General features: G+C 42.4%; 1 protein-coding gene across 2 annotated transcripts in view; it reads left to right on the forward strand.

Moving 5' to 3' along the window:
• The window catches only part of Pdgfd (platelet derived growth factor D), a 217,867-nt gene extending 203,253 nt beyond the window's left edge, over nt 1–14,614 (forward strand). For both annotated transcript variants that reach the window (XM_060369035.1, XM_060369032.1), the window contains exon 7: nt 12,289–14,614. In XM_060369035.1, the coding sequence (XP_060225018.1) occupies nt 12,289–12,414 (126 nt within the window). In that variant the 3' untranslated portion in view covers nt 12,415–14,614. The remainder of the gene's footprint in view (nt 1–12,288) is intronic.
• The last annotated feature ends 483 nt before the right edge of the window (nt 14,615–15,097 follow it).

Consider the following 15,097-nt stretch of genomic DNA (forward strand, 5'->3'; position numbering starts at 1 on the left):
GTAATCCCAGCATTCAGAGGGCAGAGGGAGGAGAATTTCTGAAAATTAGAGATCAGTCTAGGCTATGTAATAATTTCCAGGCTAACCTGAGCTGTAGAATGAGACCCCGTCCAAATAAATAAATAAAAAATAAATAAAACATTAGTTTGGGGTAGGTGCGTTTGGGCTTTGTTGTTGTGGTGGTGGTGGCAGTGATGGTGAAAACAATGAAACACTGAGTTTTAGGTAACTAACTTCTGGGGGTGGGAGGGGGGAGACTGGGCTCATCCACACTGATGTATAACTCTCCCTGTGTCATGGGAGGGACAGGATGCAGCACAGTGGCCAAACTTGATTCGGAGAGGCAGAACTTACGGTTTTACACCCACACAAAATGTGTTTTCTTGGTCTCACTAATAGTTGACTCCACTGCACTGCTCTGAAAGGAAAAATAAAAGCTGTTCTCATATCAGGAGAATGCTCCCACCCCTGCCCATTGTGTTTCATCCTGTGCAAACTGACGAACTCAAGATCGAGTGTCGTTCCTCAGTCTCAGGACGTCAGTTCTGTGATTACCGGAAGGGTAAATGCGGGGCCCCAAACTGGTGGGAGTTAAAATAATGCAGGCAGTGACAGCAAATGCTGTGCAATAACTCTGAGCCACAATGTGCAAGTCCAGGCTTTGATGTATTTCTAGACTGCTTTCCTTTTATCTGGACTCTGGGGGGAGAGGTTTCAGCTTGGCTTTTTTTTTTCCACCTTCCTTGTTTTGGGAACTCCCAAAATAAGTGCTGCATTGCAGACAGTTGGGTCTGAGTGATCCCAAGGGTCCAGATACTGTTCTTTCATTAGTTCCTCTCTTGTCTCTGCATACACACTATGACAGTCATCGTTGAGCCAGTTTTTACAATTAATAGGGAGAGAGGAAAGCCTTTGATCCTTTCGTTTGGTTGAGAGGTATAAAGCATTGACATTCTTTTGATAGTGCAGTGCACTCAGGGAAATGGCCCTGCCAAATGCAGGATAAAAGCACCCGACCTCACCAATCCCTCAGTCAGCAGCTGCACACCTGAAGCAAACACACCTGTTCACTGCCCTTCCAGCTCCTAAAATACCATGAAATGTGTCCTGACGGTCACTGTCAGGTGCTCTGTGGAGAGCAGCAGAGAGTTTCTTCCATTTCCAGAAACGGGCATAGTTTGAGCTTTGTCTCATTAGGAGGAAATCCAGGCCCTTTATCCTGTTAGCTCTGTGCCTGTGTTCTTACCTCTGCTAGATTAAAGGCAGTGTCCCCAGTCCGTGCTCATGGCTGACGAGATGTGAAATGAGTTTCTATGAGAGATGATGACCTTAAGGAAACAGGAATGTGTCGCAGAGTGAGCCTGGATGCTTCTCCACAAGTATTTCAGTGCTGAGCATTCAGAGATAAGAGTGTGCTCTGGCTAAGATGCTCAATCTCCATTCAGAAAGGCAAAGAGGATGGACATCGGAGGAGAGAGAAAACAGGGAACAAGACAGGAGCCTACCTCAGAGGATCTCTGAAAGGCTCTACCCTGCAGGGTATCTAGGCAGATGCTGAGACTCATAGCCAAACTTTGTGCAGAGTGCAGGGAATCTTATGAAAGAATTGGGAGATACTAAGACCTGGAGAGGACAGGAGCTCCACAAGGAGAGCAGCAGATCCAAAAAGTCTGGGCAGAGGGGTCTTTTCTGAGACTGATACTCCAGCCAAGGACCACTCATGGAGGTGGCCTGGAACCCCTGCACAGAGGTAGGCCATGGCAGTTCAGTATCCAAGTGGGTTCCATAGTAATGGGGACAGGGACTGTCTCTGATAAGAACTGATTGGCCTGCTCTTTGATCACCTCCCCCTGAGGGGGGAGCAGCCATGCAGGCATTCCTAATAGACTAGGATCAGAGGGAAAAGAAGGAGGACCTCCCTGGTCTGGGGGCGGGGCATGGGTGGAGAAGAGGGAGGGAGGGTGTGGTTAGGAGGGTAAGAGGGAGGGAGCTACAGGGGGGATACAAAGTGAATAAACTGTAATTAATAAAAATAAAAAAAATAATTTAAAAAAGAGAGTGCACAACTAGAGAGCTCTGGATTAAGCCAGCCTTGTCACTGTGTGCACAAGTCATGGCTTTTCCCTTGTAGCGGGATGAGCAGACTTCAGTGAGGGGCAATGTCATTTTCTGCTTTCACATAGCAGGTGCTAGGGAGGTGGGTTAACGAAGGATAGTGCTTGACGGTGCTGTGGATCTGAGCTCGAGGCCCATATAAAACCGGGGTGTGACCCCATGTGCCTGCAACCTGACAGGAAGAGATGGGGGATCACTGGGACTTGTGGATGGCCAGCCCAGCCCAGCTCCATGTTCAGAGAGAGACCTTGGCTCAAGATTAGGCAGAGGGATAGAGCAAAACAGCAGAGGTCCTTCTCTATCATCTACATGTCGATGTACACAGGCACAGACAACACACACGGGCACACACATACTCACACACTCATACACGTGATAGACAGACAGAGAGAGAGAGAGAGAGAGAGAGAGAGAGAGAGAGAGAGAGGCTAAAACATAGTTTTTCTTTAGTTTTGTAGGTTTCTTGATTTATGTTCTTTCCTAACATTTCTCCTACTCATATTTGAACACATAATGAACAATTAGAAAAAAAAAATAATGTTTCCTCTGCTCTTTCTGAATTTGTGGCTCAGGCCACCCTAATAAGAGAGACTGATAGCAGAAACACATACAGCTTTAATATGTTTCGTATGACACACGGGAGCTGTTATAAGAAAAGGAAGAGCCTTACAAATGGGTCAGCCTGAGTGGAGTGCTGTGCACTGGACATGGTGAAGGGCAGATCAGCAGTGCTGGAGAATGAGCCAGTGCTGATGGGCTGGGGTCCTCTGTCTGCTTTGTTCAGTCTTTTCCTCTGTCCCTTTGACTGAAAGATGACAATGCTTTCTTCATCAGGATAAAAAGGGTACATGGCTCACACAGGGGTCTCTTCTTTCATCAGGAATTCAGGGCTCATGTGAGAATTTCTCATTCTGCTTCTGTGGGAGTTATGACCTATTTCACAGGAGACAGCTGAGAGTGGCTTTCCAATGACTTCTGCCCTTCCAAAGATACTTCAGGTAGTGACTCTCTAAAATGTAAGGCCCAGGGCTAGTTGGGGCTATGGCTCAGTCACATGTCAGGTCCTAGATTCAACAACAACAACAATAATAACAATTATTACTATTATTATTCAACAATATTATTTTGGTTCTCCCCTCCACAATGAATGGTGACTGTTTGTCACTGTTTAGACTCCAGGCCTAACTGATATTGAATCAATAGCCAAAACTTAGGAAACAGAAAACAGATTTATTTATTTTATTTGTTTATTTTCTCTGTCCTTCCCTATTGACATTGTCCCAATGCTGTGTATTAGTCAGGATTCTCTAGAAGAGCAAGACTGAAAGAATGTGTGTGTGTGTGTGTGTGTGTGTGTGTGTGTGTGTGTGTGTGTGTGTGTGTAGGGAGTAGGAAAAGATGTGTGTGTGAGAGAGAATTTTCCCAAAGTTTGGCTGTGAGTCTTAGAATCTGCTCTGATTCCCTAGAGCACAGGGAGTCGTAGGAAGGACTGGGGGAAGAGAATGAGCCAGAGCAGGAAATCCATAAGAAGACCAAGAGAGCCAACAAATGTGGGCCCAGGGCCCTGAGGAGACTGATGCACCAACCAAGGACCATGCATGGAGAGGACCTAGGTCCCCAGCTCAGGTGTATACATGTAGCTCAGTCTCCAAGTGGGTTCCCTAGTAAGGGGAGCAGGTTCTGTCTCTGGCTTAGACTCTGTTGCCTGCTCTTTGATCATTTTTCCCTCGGGGGGGGGGGTATGTTTTTCAGACCACAGAGGAAGAGGATGCAGGTAGTCCTCATGAGACCTGATAGGCTGGAATCAGATGGTAGGGGAGGAGGGCTTTCCTTTTCTGAGACTAGGGAAGGGTAATTGGGGGGAAGAGGGAGAGAGGGTGGGACCAGGAGGAGAAAAGAGAGGGGGTTACAATTGGGATGCAAAGTGAGTAAATTATAAAATATTAATTTAAATTAGAAAAAACTAAAGAGAGAATTTATTTTTTCATTCTTTTTTTTTTAATGGTTCAAAAAGTTTTATTACAATTTATTCACTTTGTATCCCAGTTGCAGCACCCTTCCTTGTCCCCTCCCTCTTTTCCTCCCATGCCTCTGTCCAAGTCCACTGATAGTGGAGGTCCTTCTCCCCTTCTGTCCGACCCTATCCTATTGGGTCTCATCAGGACTGGCTGAATTATCTTCCTCTGTGGCCTGATAAGGCTGCCTTGCTCCCCTCAGGGGGAGGTGATCAAAGAGTCAGCCACTGAGTTCATGTCAGAGGCAGTCCCTGTTCCCTTTACTAGGGAACCCACTTGGACACTGAGCTGCCATTGGCTACATCTGTGCAGGGGTTCTAGGTTATCTCCATGGGCAGTCCTGAGTTGGAGTATCAGTCTCAGAAAAGACCTTTGTGCCCAGATTTTTTGGTTCTGTTGCTCTCCTTATGGAGCTCCTGTCCCCTCCAGGTCTTTCTATGTCCTCCTTCTTTCATAAGATTCCCTGTACTCTGCCCAAAGTTTGGCTATGAGTCTCAGCATCTGCTTCAATACCCTGCTGGGTAGAGTCTGTCAGAGGCCCTCTATGATAGGCTCCTGTCCTGTTCCCTCTTTTTTCCCTCTTCTGATGTCTATCCGGTTTGCCTTTATGAGAGAATTTATTAAGTTGGTGTATTTTGGTTGCCTCAGTCATTCTAATGTGGCACCAAACACTTGGAGGGTTCCTGGGGAGCAAATGTTCTTGATTCAAACCTGCAAATGGAAATGCTCATTTTGATATCAACAATACCGTAAGGATGCCTAGGAAAAGACACACTTAGTCTGCGATGCTAATGGCATATCTGGGCTGTGTCTTCACAAGTCAACTAAGGCAAGTAAGATAGTTCCTCAGTTTATTTCGCAACTCTGATTAGGATATGGCAAACTGATATTAAAACAAACCATATACACTAGCTTAGCTGTAAGCCCTGTCCAGCAGAACTTGCTATGGTGAAAGCATGAGTGTTGGCATACTTTTAAACTCTTTTATTTATGTTTCTTATATCTTTGTCTCCCTACTCCACCCTAATCCCTTCCAACATCCCAACACCAGGTAGAAGAGAGAAAGCATTAGTGGGAGAGAGGCATTAGTTCTCTCTTAGCTGCTTCCTGTTGGTAAGGATGGTTGGGTTCTTTGGAGCCAGTACAATCCTCGTTTCAATAGACCTTCAACTTCTTGTCTCATAACAGCAACCAAGAGTAACAAGGGAGAAGCAGGAGCAGCTTTGTTCTCTCTCTGACCCCACAGTCTATGGGTTCTGACATTTATTCTCTCTCCAGAGTCCTCAGATTCAAACTACCTGCAGCTGGCAAAGAGCTCCTTTCAGAGCCTGCACAAAATAAATAGTCTGCTGCTGTGGACCATCTGAATCAGTTCCACATCCCACACCTGGGACCCAAACAAAAACGTGTTTATATCCACAACACATGAGTTTTGCATATTGGCACAGCCCAAGGCAGAGTGAGGGAGGAATAGCTGGACCTATGACTGTAGAACATCTGACATTTGCATAATACAGAGAGAAACTCAAGTTTTACATTTAATTCCATTTTAAGTAATTGAAATGTAAATTGCCACATGGACTAGTAAATACCATGTCGTATAGAGCTGAGAGCTTTTCTGTTGATAGTACATTTATGGCCGTGGTTGTCAACCTTCCTAATGCTTCCACCCTTTAACACAGACAGTTCCTCATGCTGGGCTAACTCCTCAACCATAAAATTATTTTCATTGCTACTTCATAGCTATAATTTTGCTACTGTTATGGAATATAATGTAAAAATCTTCCTGATATAATATCATGTAACTATTTTCCTCTGGTCTAAGGAAACTCTTGTAAATGGGTCATTTGACTCCCAAATGGGTCACAACCCTCAGCCTGAGAAGCACTGATGTTTGGCATCTAGAGCATCCTTGCCTTTTTGTATGTTGATGTAGAATTTTATATTAAAAACTAGCATCTGATTGTAGTGTGAAGATTACAAGATGCAGGTGGTCATTTATCCCTGAAATACAAGATTCATAAGAGTAATATAATGCCACTAATCTATTTGATAAGAATGAACAGTGAGTCATAAGATGTAGTACTAAAGACTCAAAGAAGGAGTGAGTCTGCAGTACAGGACTGAGAGGTTAAATCTTGGCTGAAGATTTGAAAGAAATGTTCTGTTACTTTTTACATGTTTAGAACTTCTGTTACTAAAACTGATACTTAACGTTGCAAAATGAAACCTAAAGAGACCAAGAATGCAGACTTTATTCCCTCTTCAAAGGCAGTAGTAAAGATTGGGGTCATGAATGTTAAGTAAGGACCATGAGAGTTCAGAGGAATTTTGATATCAGTTTTCTGTAACCACTATCCCTAGAGCTGATGGAGAGCCTTTCTCATTTTTCGGAGGGACCATGTGTCATTCCAATTTCCCTGTTGAAAGAAAGGACCAGGGCAGGAAAATGGCCAAGCAGGAAGCAAAATGATCTAGTTTCAAGCCCTGACCAACCAGGCAGCAGCTGCATGCTAGCCAAGCAAACCCCTCATCCGAGAGAAGATAGCAACTTGAAGGTTTTTAAGAAGCCAACAGCATGATGTCCATCAACTGTTCCACTTCCCTTCCACGCAGAATCTCCTACTGAAATTGCATAAGCAATAGGAAGAAATTGATGGCTGAAGGGCTATGTGATTGCAAAAGAATAAAGGTGTGGTATGGGATGTTGCATGTACATAGACAGCTTATATAAAAATGGAGTTTAGTCCTCAGAATGACAAAAATAGTGCTTGTGCTCTTTCCATGGGGGGATATGATTGACAGCATCCGGAGACTGTAAGGCACAAGGTAAGTGTGCACTGAACTCTAAGAGCCAATGGTCTGTCTCTATACCAACTGCTTTTCAGCCTTACTCACCCACGTGCCAAGTGAAAGGGCTCTTTGTTCCACTACTGCAACATATGCACACCCTTTTCTGTCTCCAGCTAGCATCAGGCCAAACCTTCTTCAACAATCTTAGCAAACCTGCAAGGGACATGCACTGTCTAAGCCAGGAAGGCCCACCTGTGTCATAAACAACACATGAAGGTGTTCTAGAATCCCAAGGAAACCAGCTCCCATGTTTTCCTGCAGCAGAGAGGCTGAATATGTGCACAGTGTTTCTCTAAGGTGCTATCAAATTATTTTACCATTTAATTCTATAAAGGTTCCCATGATAATTAAATATAAAGCTTTCAGCTGAAACAGATATCTACAGATGTCAAGACTGCCTTTTCAGAAGCCATAAGCATTTTCTAAAGCTTTGCTGTAACCCAGGTCTCTGCCACCTTTAAACTTCTCTGTGTGTCTTTCTATAGAGGTTCTGTGTCTTAGACGTGGGTCAGTACTGCAGACACACTGCTCATCCTCTGTTGAGTCACCACTCAGGGGAAAAATGCTGTTCCTATTCCAATTACCTTTCTTTATACACCTGAGTGTCGGAGTAATTCCCTGTCTGTCATTCCTTAGAATGCTTGACTCTACATTCATATGGAGTCTTTACATGTAAAAGAAGCCAATAGAGAGGCAAAAATAAGAGTTTGTTTATTTGCTTGCTTGTGTGGGTGGTTGTTTTTCTCAAAGAACTGAATCTCTGTGTTGAATACTGCCTACTGTCAAAGCTAGGTAAAAATCTTAAAGTCTTGATGATTCATATTTACACAGTGCATTTGCCCTGAAGTATGTGCTTGTATCTGTATGCCAGGCATTAACTGCTACAAAGTTTTAACAACTTTCTTTTATATTCCCAATCAACAAGAACTCAACTCAGTAGATAGTTTTTTTCTGCCTGGTGTTGTTTTATTAGGGTTAACAGCCTTATAGCAATGACTCATTCACTGGTTTATTGGCAACACCACAAAGGATTGTCACTCAACACCTTGTGTGATTGTGACATTGGTAAATTATAAAGCTGAGAATCTCTGGTTTTGTTGGTCTCTCACTCTCCATTTAGTACATGTCAATTTTCCAGGTTTCAGGTGGTTTTTGCAGACACCGCAAAGGAGTCAAGATTTCCATTTTCACCCATAGGTGCTGAGCTATGGCTGGCTGCCCCTCAGCAGATTTTTATTTCTGTGTGAATGCTTGAAGCTGAGAATCATGGCTTGGAAAATAGAAAAGCATTTTGTGATAGCACCTATTACCAAGTTCCTTTGGCTGCTGTAATTAATTCAACGGTTCCTTACCTTTAAAGGTGGCCAGATAACCCACAACCCACTCTCTCTGATAAAAGCTTTTCATTTTTCTTTTAACTTGCCATGCTCCCTCAAATCAACCTTGCTTTCTTCATCCTTTCAATACTGTGTACCTGAACTTAAGACTATTACATGGTCTGAAAGCTTTGAACATCAGTGCTGTGATCAGCCACTAAAGCAGTCCAATTTCCACGTTGTTCAAATAGTGCTTTTTTGACTTGTCTGGAGAAAGTGTCTGCCAATTCATTTTTTTTTCTTATCAGCATATATATATATATATATATATATATATATATATATATATATATTTGCTCTTGTAGCTTATTATAAAGCACAGGATAAAGTCCCTGAACAATCAGAAGACCAGTTAAAAACACATGCCCAGGCTTTTGCTCAAACATTCACTTTGCCATCAAATGGAAAATCAAATGAACAGAGCTCTGATGTTACAGGAGCCTGCCACTGAAAACTATCACTCCTTGATAACAGTCTTCTTCAAACACATACATTTAGAATGCTCAGCTTCTCTGGAATCATGTCACTCCCTGGTACCTCCTAATCCTGTTTCCATGCAGACAGTCTGGGTCAATAGTAAGGAAAATATATTGGAGAGATTCTTGGTTAAATCGGATTCAACCCCTGTCCTGTCCCAAACATTCTTTCCAAGCATGGCAGAATTTTTTTTTTGTCATGAGCAGGGCTTCTTGATACCCCAGAGTAAATTCATTTCTTAGATTTTCACTGAAGAACAAGATCTTTATTTTTAGAAGATTTCGCTGGTCACTTCCATATTGTCATACATAGTCTGCTTTGTCTCCTGTGTTTGCTGGAGGCCAGAACACAGGCAAGATATGAACAAAAGAAAACTTTCCATACATTCCATATAAGCAGCAGTACCTATTATCCTCACCAAGACCTGTTTTCCTGAATCCACTTTGTTCCCAACATGCTGCTTAGATGGACATGTAAAACCTTTCATGGACAAGGACTGGTGTAGGCCACCCAGGGCTTTCTTTCTTTCTGGTTTCTCCACTTACTAGCTCCATGACCCTGTTTAAGCAAGTAACTTAATCCTTATCTTAATGTGCCTATTAAATTAGGAAAAGAGCTCATTCGTGTAGCAAAATCAGAATAATTTCATACTTGAAATGCCACTTACAACAGGATCTGGTACCTAGGACATACTCAATGTTGGTGGTAATGTTTACCATGCTTACACGAGCTTTTACAATCCATTTAACTGGGAGAACCTAAGAATTCATGCGGAATTGTGTGATTCAGACTATGCACACATCATTGCATAGACTCATTGGAGAAAATAGTGATACAGTATTTCATAAAATTGTCATTTGAACTGGAGCATGGTCCTTCATTCATCTATTTTTGGAATCATTCCTCTGGATCAAACTGCAGGCTCCTCGCTGTAACGGACATAAAAACACTGGGTTGGTCTCTGCCTCACTGGAGGGCCCAGGAAACAGTATTGCTAAAGGGGACTGCAGATGGGGGTACTCAGTGTTGAGGAGTCTCCGCACATTTATTCCTAATATACACTCTGGGTTTGGCTAGGACTTTCAGCACTTTTTGAGAGCAAGGAGATGTCTGAGAACACAAATTATCCTGTAGAATTGCAGAGAAGCCATGGGAAGTTATGCAGGCATTAAAGGACATTCCCCCGTGTGGTCTTCAGTGAGGTGCACAGGATGCCCAGCAAAGCATGGGAAGCCTTCACTGCACTGCACACTTAAGTTCAGGCAAAGCTTTACATGCAGAAGGAAATGGCAGGTGTATCACAGAGACATTTTGTCAGCATTCTAGACACTAGGAGAGAATATCCTGGAGCAGGGCCCATGTTGTCAGAAGACTGTAGACAAGGGACTTCCCTGCCATTAAAGCCTTGCCTGTGTAATCAGTGAAACAGGCATAGCCACACCTCCCACCATGCAACAGTGGCCCAAACTGGGGAAAGCTGTACAAATTTTTGGAAAAGGATAAGGTGCTAAATAATTGTTCATTTGTAACATGATGATGAAAGAAACAAGTAAGACGTAGAGGAAACCCATGTACATAAAGAAGACAAGCAATGGACTGTAAATAAGCTACGAAGATGAGTTTGTGGTGTTACCAAGTGTATGTTCCTGGGACTGTGTTTGGTTCCGTGAAGCCTACAGCAGAAAAGAAGGCTTAGAGGTTTGTTTGTTTGTTTTTAACTAATGACTTGTAAAATTATTTTAGGGACCAGCAAGATGGCTTTAGCAGATAAAAATGCCTTCTCTGGAAGCCTGACACCTCGATTCAATCCTTAAAACTCACAGTAGGAAAAATTCTCATGTTATATGCTAGTGACTCAAAGTCCAGCATATTTTCATTGACAGCCAAGTTGAGCGATTTGCCATAGGGTATCAATTTGCTCCTGCACGAGGTCAATCCTCTGATTGAACACCATCAAGCTTCCTTTTAGTTGAGCATTAATTCCTTTATGTACAACTAAGGCATGAGCTACATTGGCTAAATGATTGTTCAGGGTCTGAGCAGTCTGCCCAGTATGACTCATGGCTAGTGCCCCGGTGGTAGCTCCAACAGCCGCCAATGAGATGGTAGTAACAATGGCGGCTGTAGTTCCAAGATCCCTTTTCTGTCTGAAGAGAGTCATAGCGTGAGGGGCATCAACGGGCACAGGCACCCAGCGAGGCATGCAGGATGCGAGGCTAAGCACTGCACTCAGGGTCAGCCGCTTTGGACCCAGAGAAGAGCATGTCTGGTTGCATGCAGGTTGATGCCCCAGGTCCCGCCTCTGAGAAAAAGGTATCGGACGGGTCTGATGCTCTTTGGGTGGATGACACCCAAACGAACATCGGTACAAAGTCCCAAGTTATTTCTAATATCAGAGATCAGACCTCTACTCTTGTCTGATGCATCTAAAACAAAAAGGGGGAACTGTAGAGAGCTGCAGAATGCTATGCCTTAAAGATGGAGCTGGTTTCCGCCTTCCACCTTCCCGATGGTGAGTGCTCTCTGTCACGAACAATTCCACATTTGGCTAAGGCTGAGGATCTGGCTTGCTTCCATGTATGTGGACCTATCTGCATTGCCCACGTGGCACGCCTGGGTTAGCTACCCAGAGGCTATTTAAGCTGTGGGCTGGCTTTCCCCAGGGTCCGAGGATTGTTCAAGGTTTCTGAATAAACTGCATTGAAAAAAAAAAAAAACTCACAGTAGGACAGAACAAACTCCTCAAAACCGTCCTCTGACCCCCACTGACTCCTCTCTCTCTCTTTCTCCTACAAACAAACAGTAATTAATAAATTTTTAAAAGAAGAAAAAGTTATTTTAAACTATGTATTTTAAAAGTTATTATGAGTAACACAATGACACACAGGTATTAATGTGCAAATATTTTGCTGCATTTGGATCTTAAATTACAAAAGACATTATATAGTCACAAAAATAGTTCTGTGGCCACTAATGCCCTTCTGGAGGAGGGGAGGAGGGTTTTCCTTCAATCCACTATTTATTCGTATTGGCACAGTCTGAAAAAAAAACGGACAACAAAACAGCAACAACAACCAAAAAATAAAGTTATTATCCTCTGCTTGGTGGTAATATGATTAGTATTGTATTCGTTTACAACACACTTTGTGTTCAGAACAATGGTCTGTTTGGATAGTACTTAGCACATCCCATGCCTTTAGGAGGCTAGCACTAATGCTGCTAAGGCAGCTGAAGTCATCTTCCTACTAAAGATGAGGCAGGGGCATTATACCAGGAGGAGTAGGCTCCTGCATGGTCAAGGGTTATGTCCAGCAATATCTACAACAGTAGGTTTATCTCATTCATTATCTCTTTTCGCTGGCATATGCACTAGTCTCCAGAAAAGGAGTGGCTAGGTAGCACCTGGCTGAACCCCAAGGGCTTTCTAACGGGAAATGTACTTCTTATCATAGGTACTGAAGTTTGAGCCTGGCCATTTCAAGAGAAGAGGCAAAGCTAAGAAGATGGCTCTTGTCGATATCCAGTTGGATCATCATGAGCGGTGTGATTGCATCTGCAGCTCAAGACCACCTCGATAAAACATGGTGCACATATAGGCTTGACATAACCTTTAGGTTAAGAAAATGGAATAAGGGACCCTCTGACAACCCTAAACAGCCAGACCTGCTTCTATCGACAATGCAGTGAATAAAAGTGGAAAGCTTGCTTTGTTAGTGCCGTGACAAAAGAAAGCATACATCATCAATTTCTAGATCTATAAACATAGGAATTCACTTCTTAACAGCATGTGAAGCTATGTATGCATACCCAGATACACATCTAGCTCTATGTGTGTAAATAGATACAATGCTACATTCACTGAGGTTCTCCAGAAACAAATGATTAGATGATTACTCAATATTGTGCTAAAGTAAGGAATGTGTCAAACATATAAGATATATTTTTTTGAAGTTGAGAAGGTAAATTTCTCTTAAAACTTTGTTTCATAAAATGTGTTGGATCTTGCTCTCTTAAAGAAGGTATTTGTCCATTAAACAAAAGATGAGACTTTCTTATGTATGTATCTTAATTATAAGGAGAAAAATATATGTAGTTTCTGGGGATGAAAGCAAGTAGTTAAATATTTTCTTCATGAGATGCACTACACACCTACAAGAGTGGACAGTAAGTATCTGTCTCCAAAACTGCACCACAGTAGTACATGATGGTTAAATGTTGGGTCATTAAGTCCTCTTTTATGTATTTTGTCAAGGCAAGCTAGGTCACTGAGCATCCTTCTCAATGAATTGCTCAAAGAATTGGAATAATCTTTCAAGAGACAAGCACTAGGTTGCAGCAGAACTTTGGAATTATTATTATTTTTTATTCTAAAAATCTGCAGAAAAGCAAGTGTATTCAGGAATAGCATGGCATCACGCCCAAGCCTTTCAACATGATATTCACGGCAAGACTTAAGTGATAGAAAGTCAGAAATAAGCAAGTATTGACATAACTGGAAAACTAAATGAGCTGTTAAATGAGGTCCATTTTAAAATGTGTTTAATTCTCCAAACTGTGCCAATAACTTTCTATGTTTTGCTTTTGGGTTCTTATCTTTCAACATATACACATGGACTTATGTTAAATTAGACAATCCATCATAAAACATTTATAGCCTTAAAGCTTTTGTGTATTAACAAAACAACTAACTCTTATTGATGTTAATCCCCAATACTATACTTAAGATTCTGAATATCTATTTCTGGATCAGCAGAAATCAGTCGTGAGATTGCCTGTCCTTTTCAAGCCTTCCAACCTTACTCTACAGAGCCAACTGTAAGTTGTGGAGGACATCTGTCCTGCTTTCCCACTGGAAAGCTTTTTGCATTGGTTACTAGGAATGAGAGTCATTTTTCCTCAGTGGCTTCTCCATAGCTATTCTAAAGAGACTGAGTCCAGAAACGGGATGTCGCTCATTGCTCTCCACAGCAAGATGCTTGGGAGGGAAGAAGTCAGCTTGAGGCTACTGCAGGAAACTACATTTTTCTTCCTGCGTTGAGTAGAAAAAAGAACGGATTTCTTTGGTGAGTCCGGTGCTGACCTGAGCCCGGACCTGTCTGGTACAAGTCCTGTTCACAGGCTGCTTTAGTCCAGTGGCAGATGAGTGGCTCAGATACACTTGTATTGATAAGTATGATGCTGTCCAATCCAAGTTGCTGGCTCAGCAAACCTGCTTTTATTGTCACATATCTTCTAAAGGTTCTGTGCAATTATCTGTCAGTTCTACTCAAAGGATTATTAAAATTATTACTACATTGTTCAGTTGTTCAGCATGCCACAGAACAATGAGAAGTAGGCCAGGTCCCAAATCAGGAGCCACTTTTCTCTCTATGGCACTTGCAAGCTTCCTGTGAAATAATGGTCTCCTGTACTAAAGCCAAACTATGTTCCATCACTCATTGTGCAGGGCACAGCTCAACCATAGCTGTGAATATAAAACGTCAAAGCGCTCTAGCCAGTTTTCAATAAACCCTCCTGGTGGCAAGAACCAGTTCAGGCCGTGGCTGTACTTTGTGTTTATTAGCTGCAATGTAAACAGACATGTGCACCTATGTTGCCTTTTCTTTCTTGAGTGTTTTTATTAAACCCTCTCCCTTGGTTATCTGTTATCTATTGCACATCCAACATGTACCAAATAAATCTGTTCCATTGCTATCAAAGAAGTAAAAATAAAAAACAAACCATTGTACAAATTACATTTCAAAACAACCTAATAAATATACAGTTCTGCATACATCACTCACTTGGAATAATGCCTCTCATTTCATATGGTCTTACAGGGCAAAGCACTTTCATAAGTGGAGGGCTTTTGTGATTTTTTTTTGTCATATCAGTAACATGCAGCTTTTCCTCTCACATTATTTTCTATAGAAATGTAATGTGCCTCTTATCTTAATAAAAAATAAATACTGCTTTTGAACAAAACTGCTCCATTATTTAGTAGGGAATTGCAATTTTAAAAGGTATACAGTATTACAAAGCACTTAACTGGAATGACAAGATGGGTGGTTTCTGAAGGAGGGAGTGCTTGCTCCTAGCCCACAGGCCTTCATGCTCTGCCTCACAGCTGAGGTGGGATTACTCATCCTCTCTGTCTCTCTGTCTCTCTCTGTCTCTGTTTCTCTCTCTCTCTCTCTCTCTCTCTCTCTCTCTCTCTCTCTCTGTGTGTGTGTGTGTGTGTATGTGTCTGCTGGTGGTCTTGGCTTCTTTTGTGTTTCTTTC

Source organism: Meriones unguiculatus, chromosome 1 (genome assembly GCF_030254825.1).
Source record: "Meriones unguiculatus strain TT.TT164.6M chromosome 1, Bangor_MerUng_6.1, whole genome shotgun sequence".
Classification (NCBI taxonomy): domain Eukaryota; kingdom Metazoa; phylum Chordata; class Mammalia; order Rodentia; family Muridae; genus Meriones; species Meriones unguiculatus.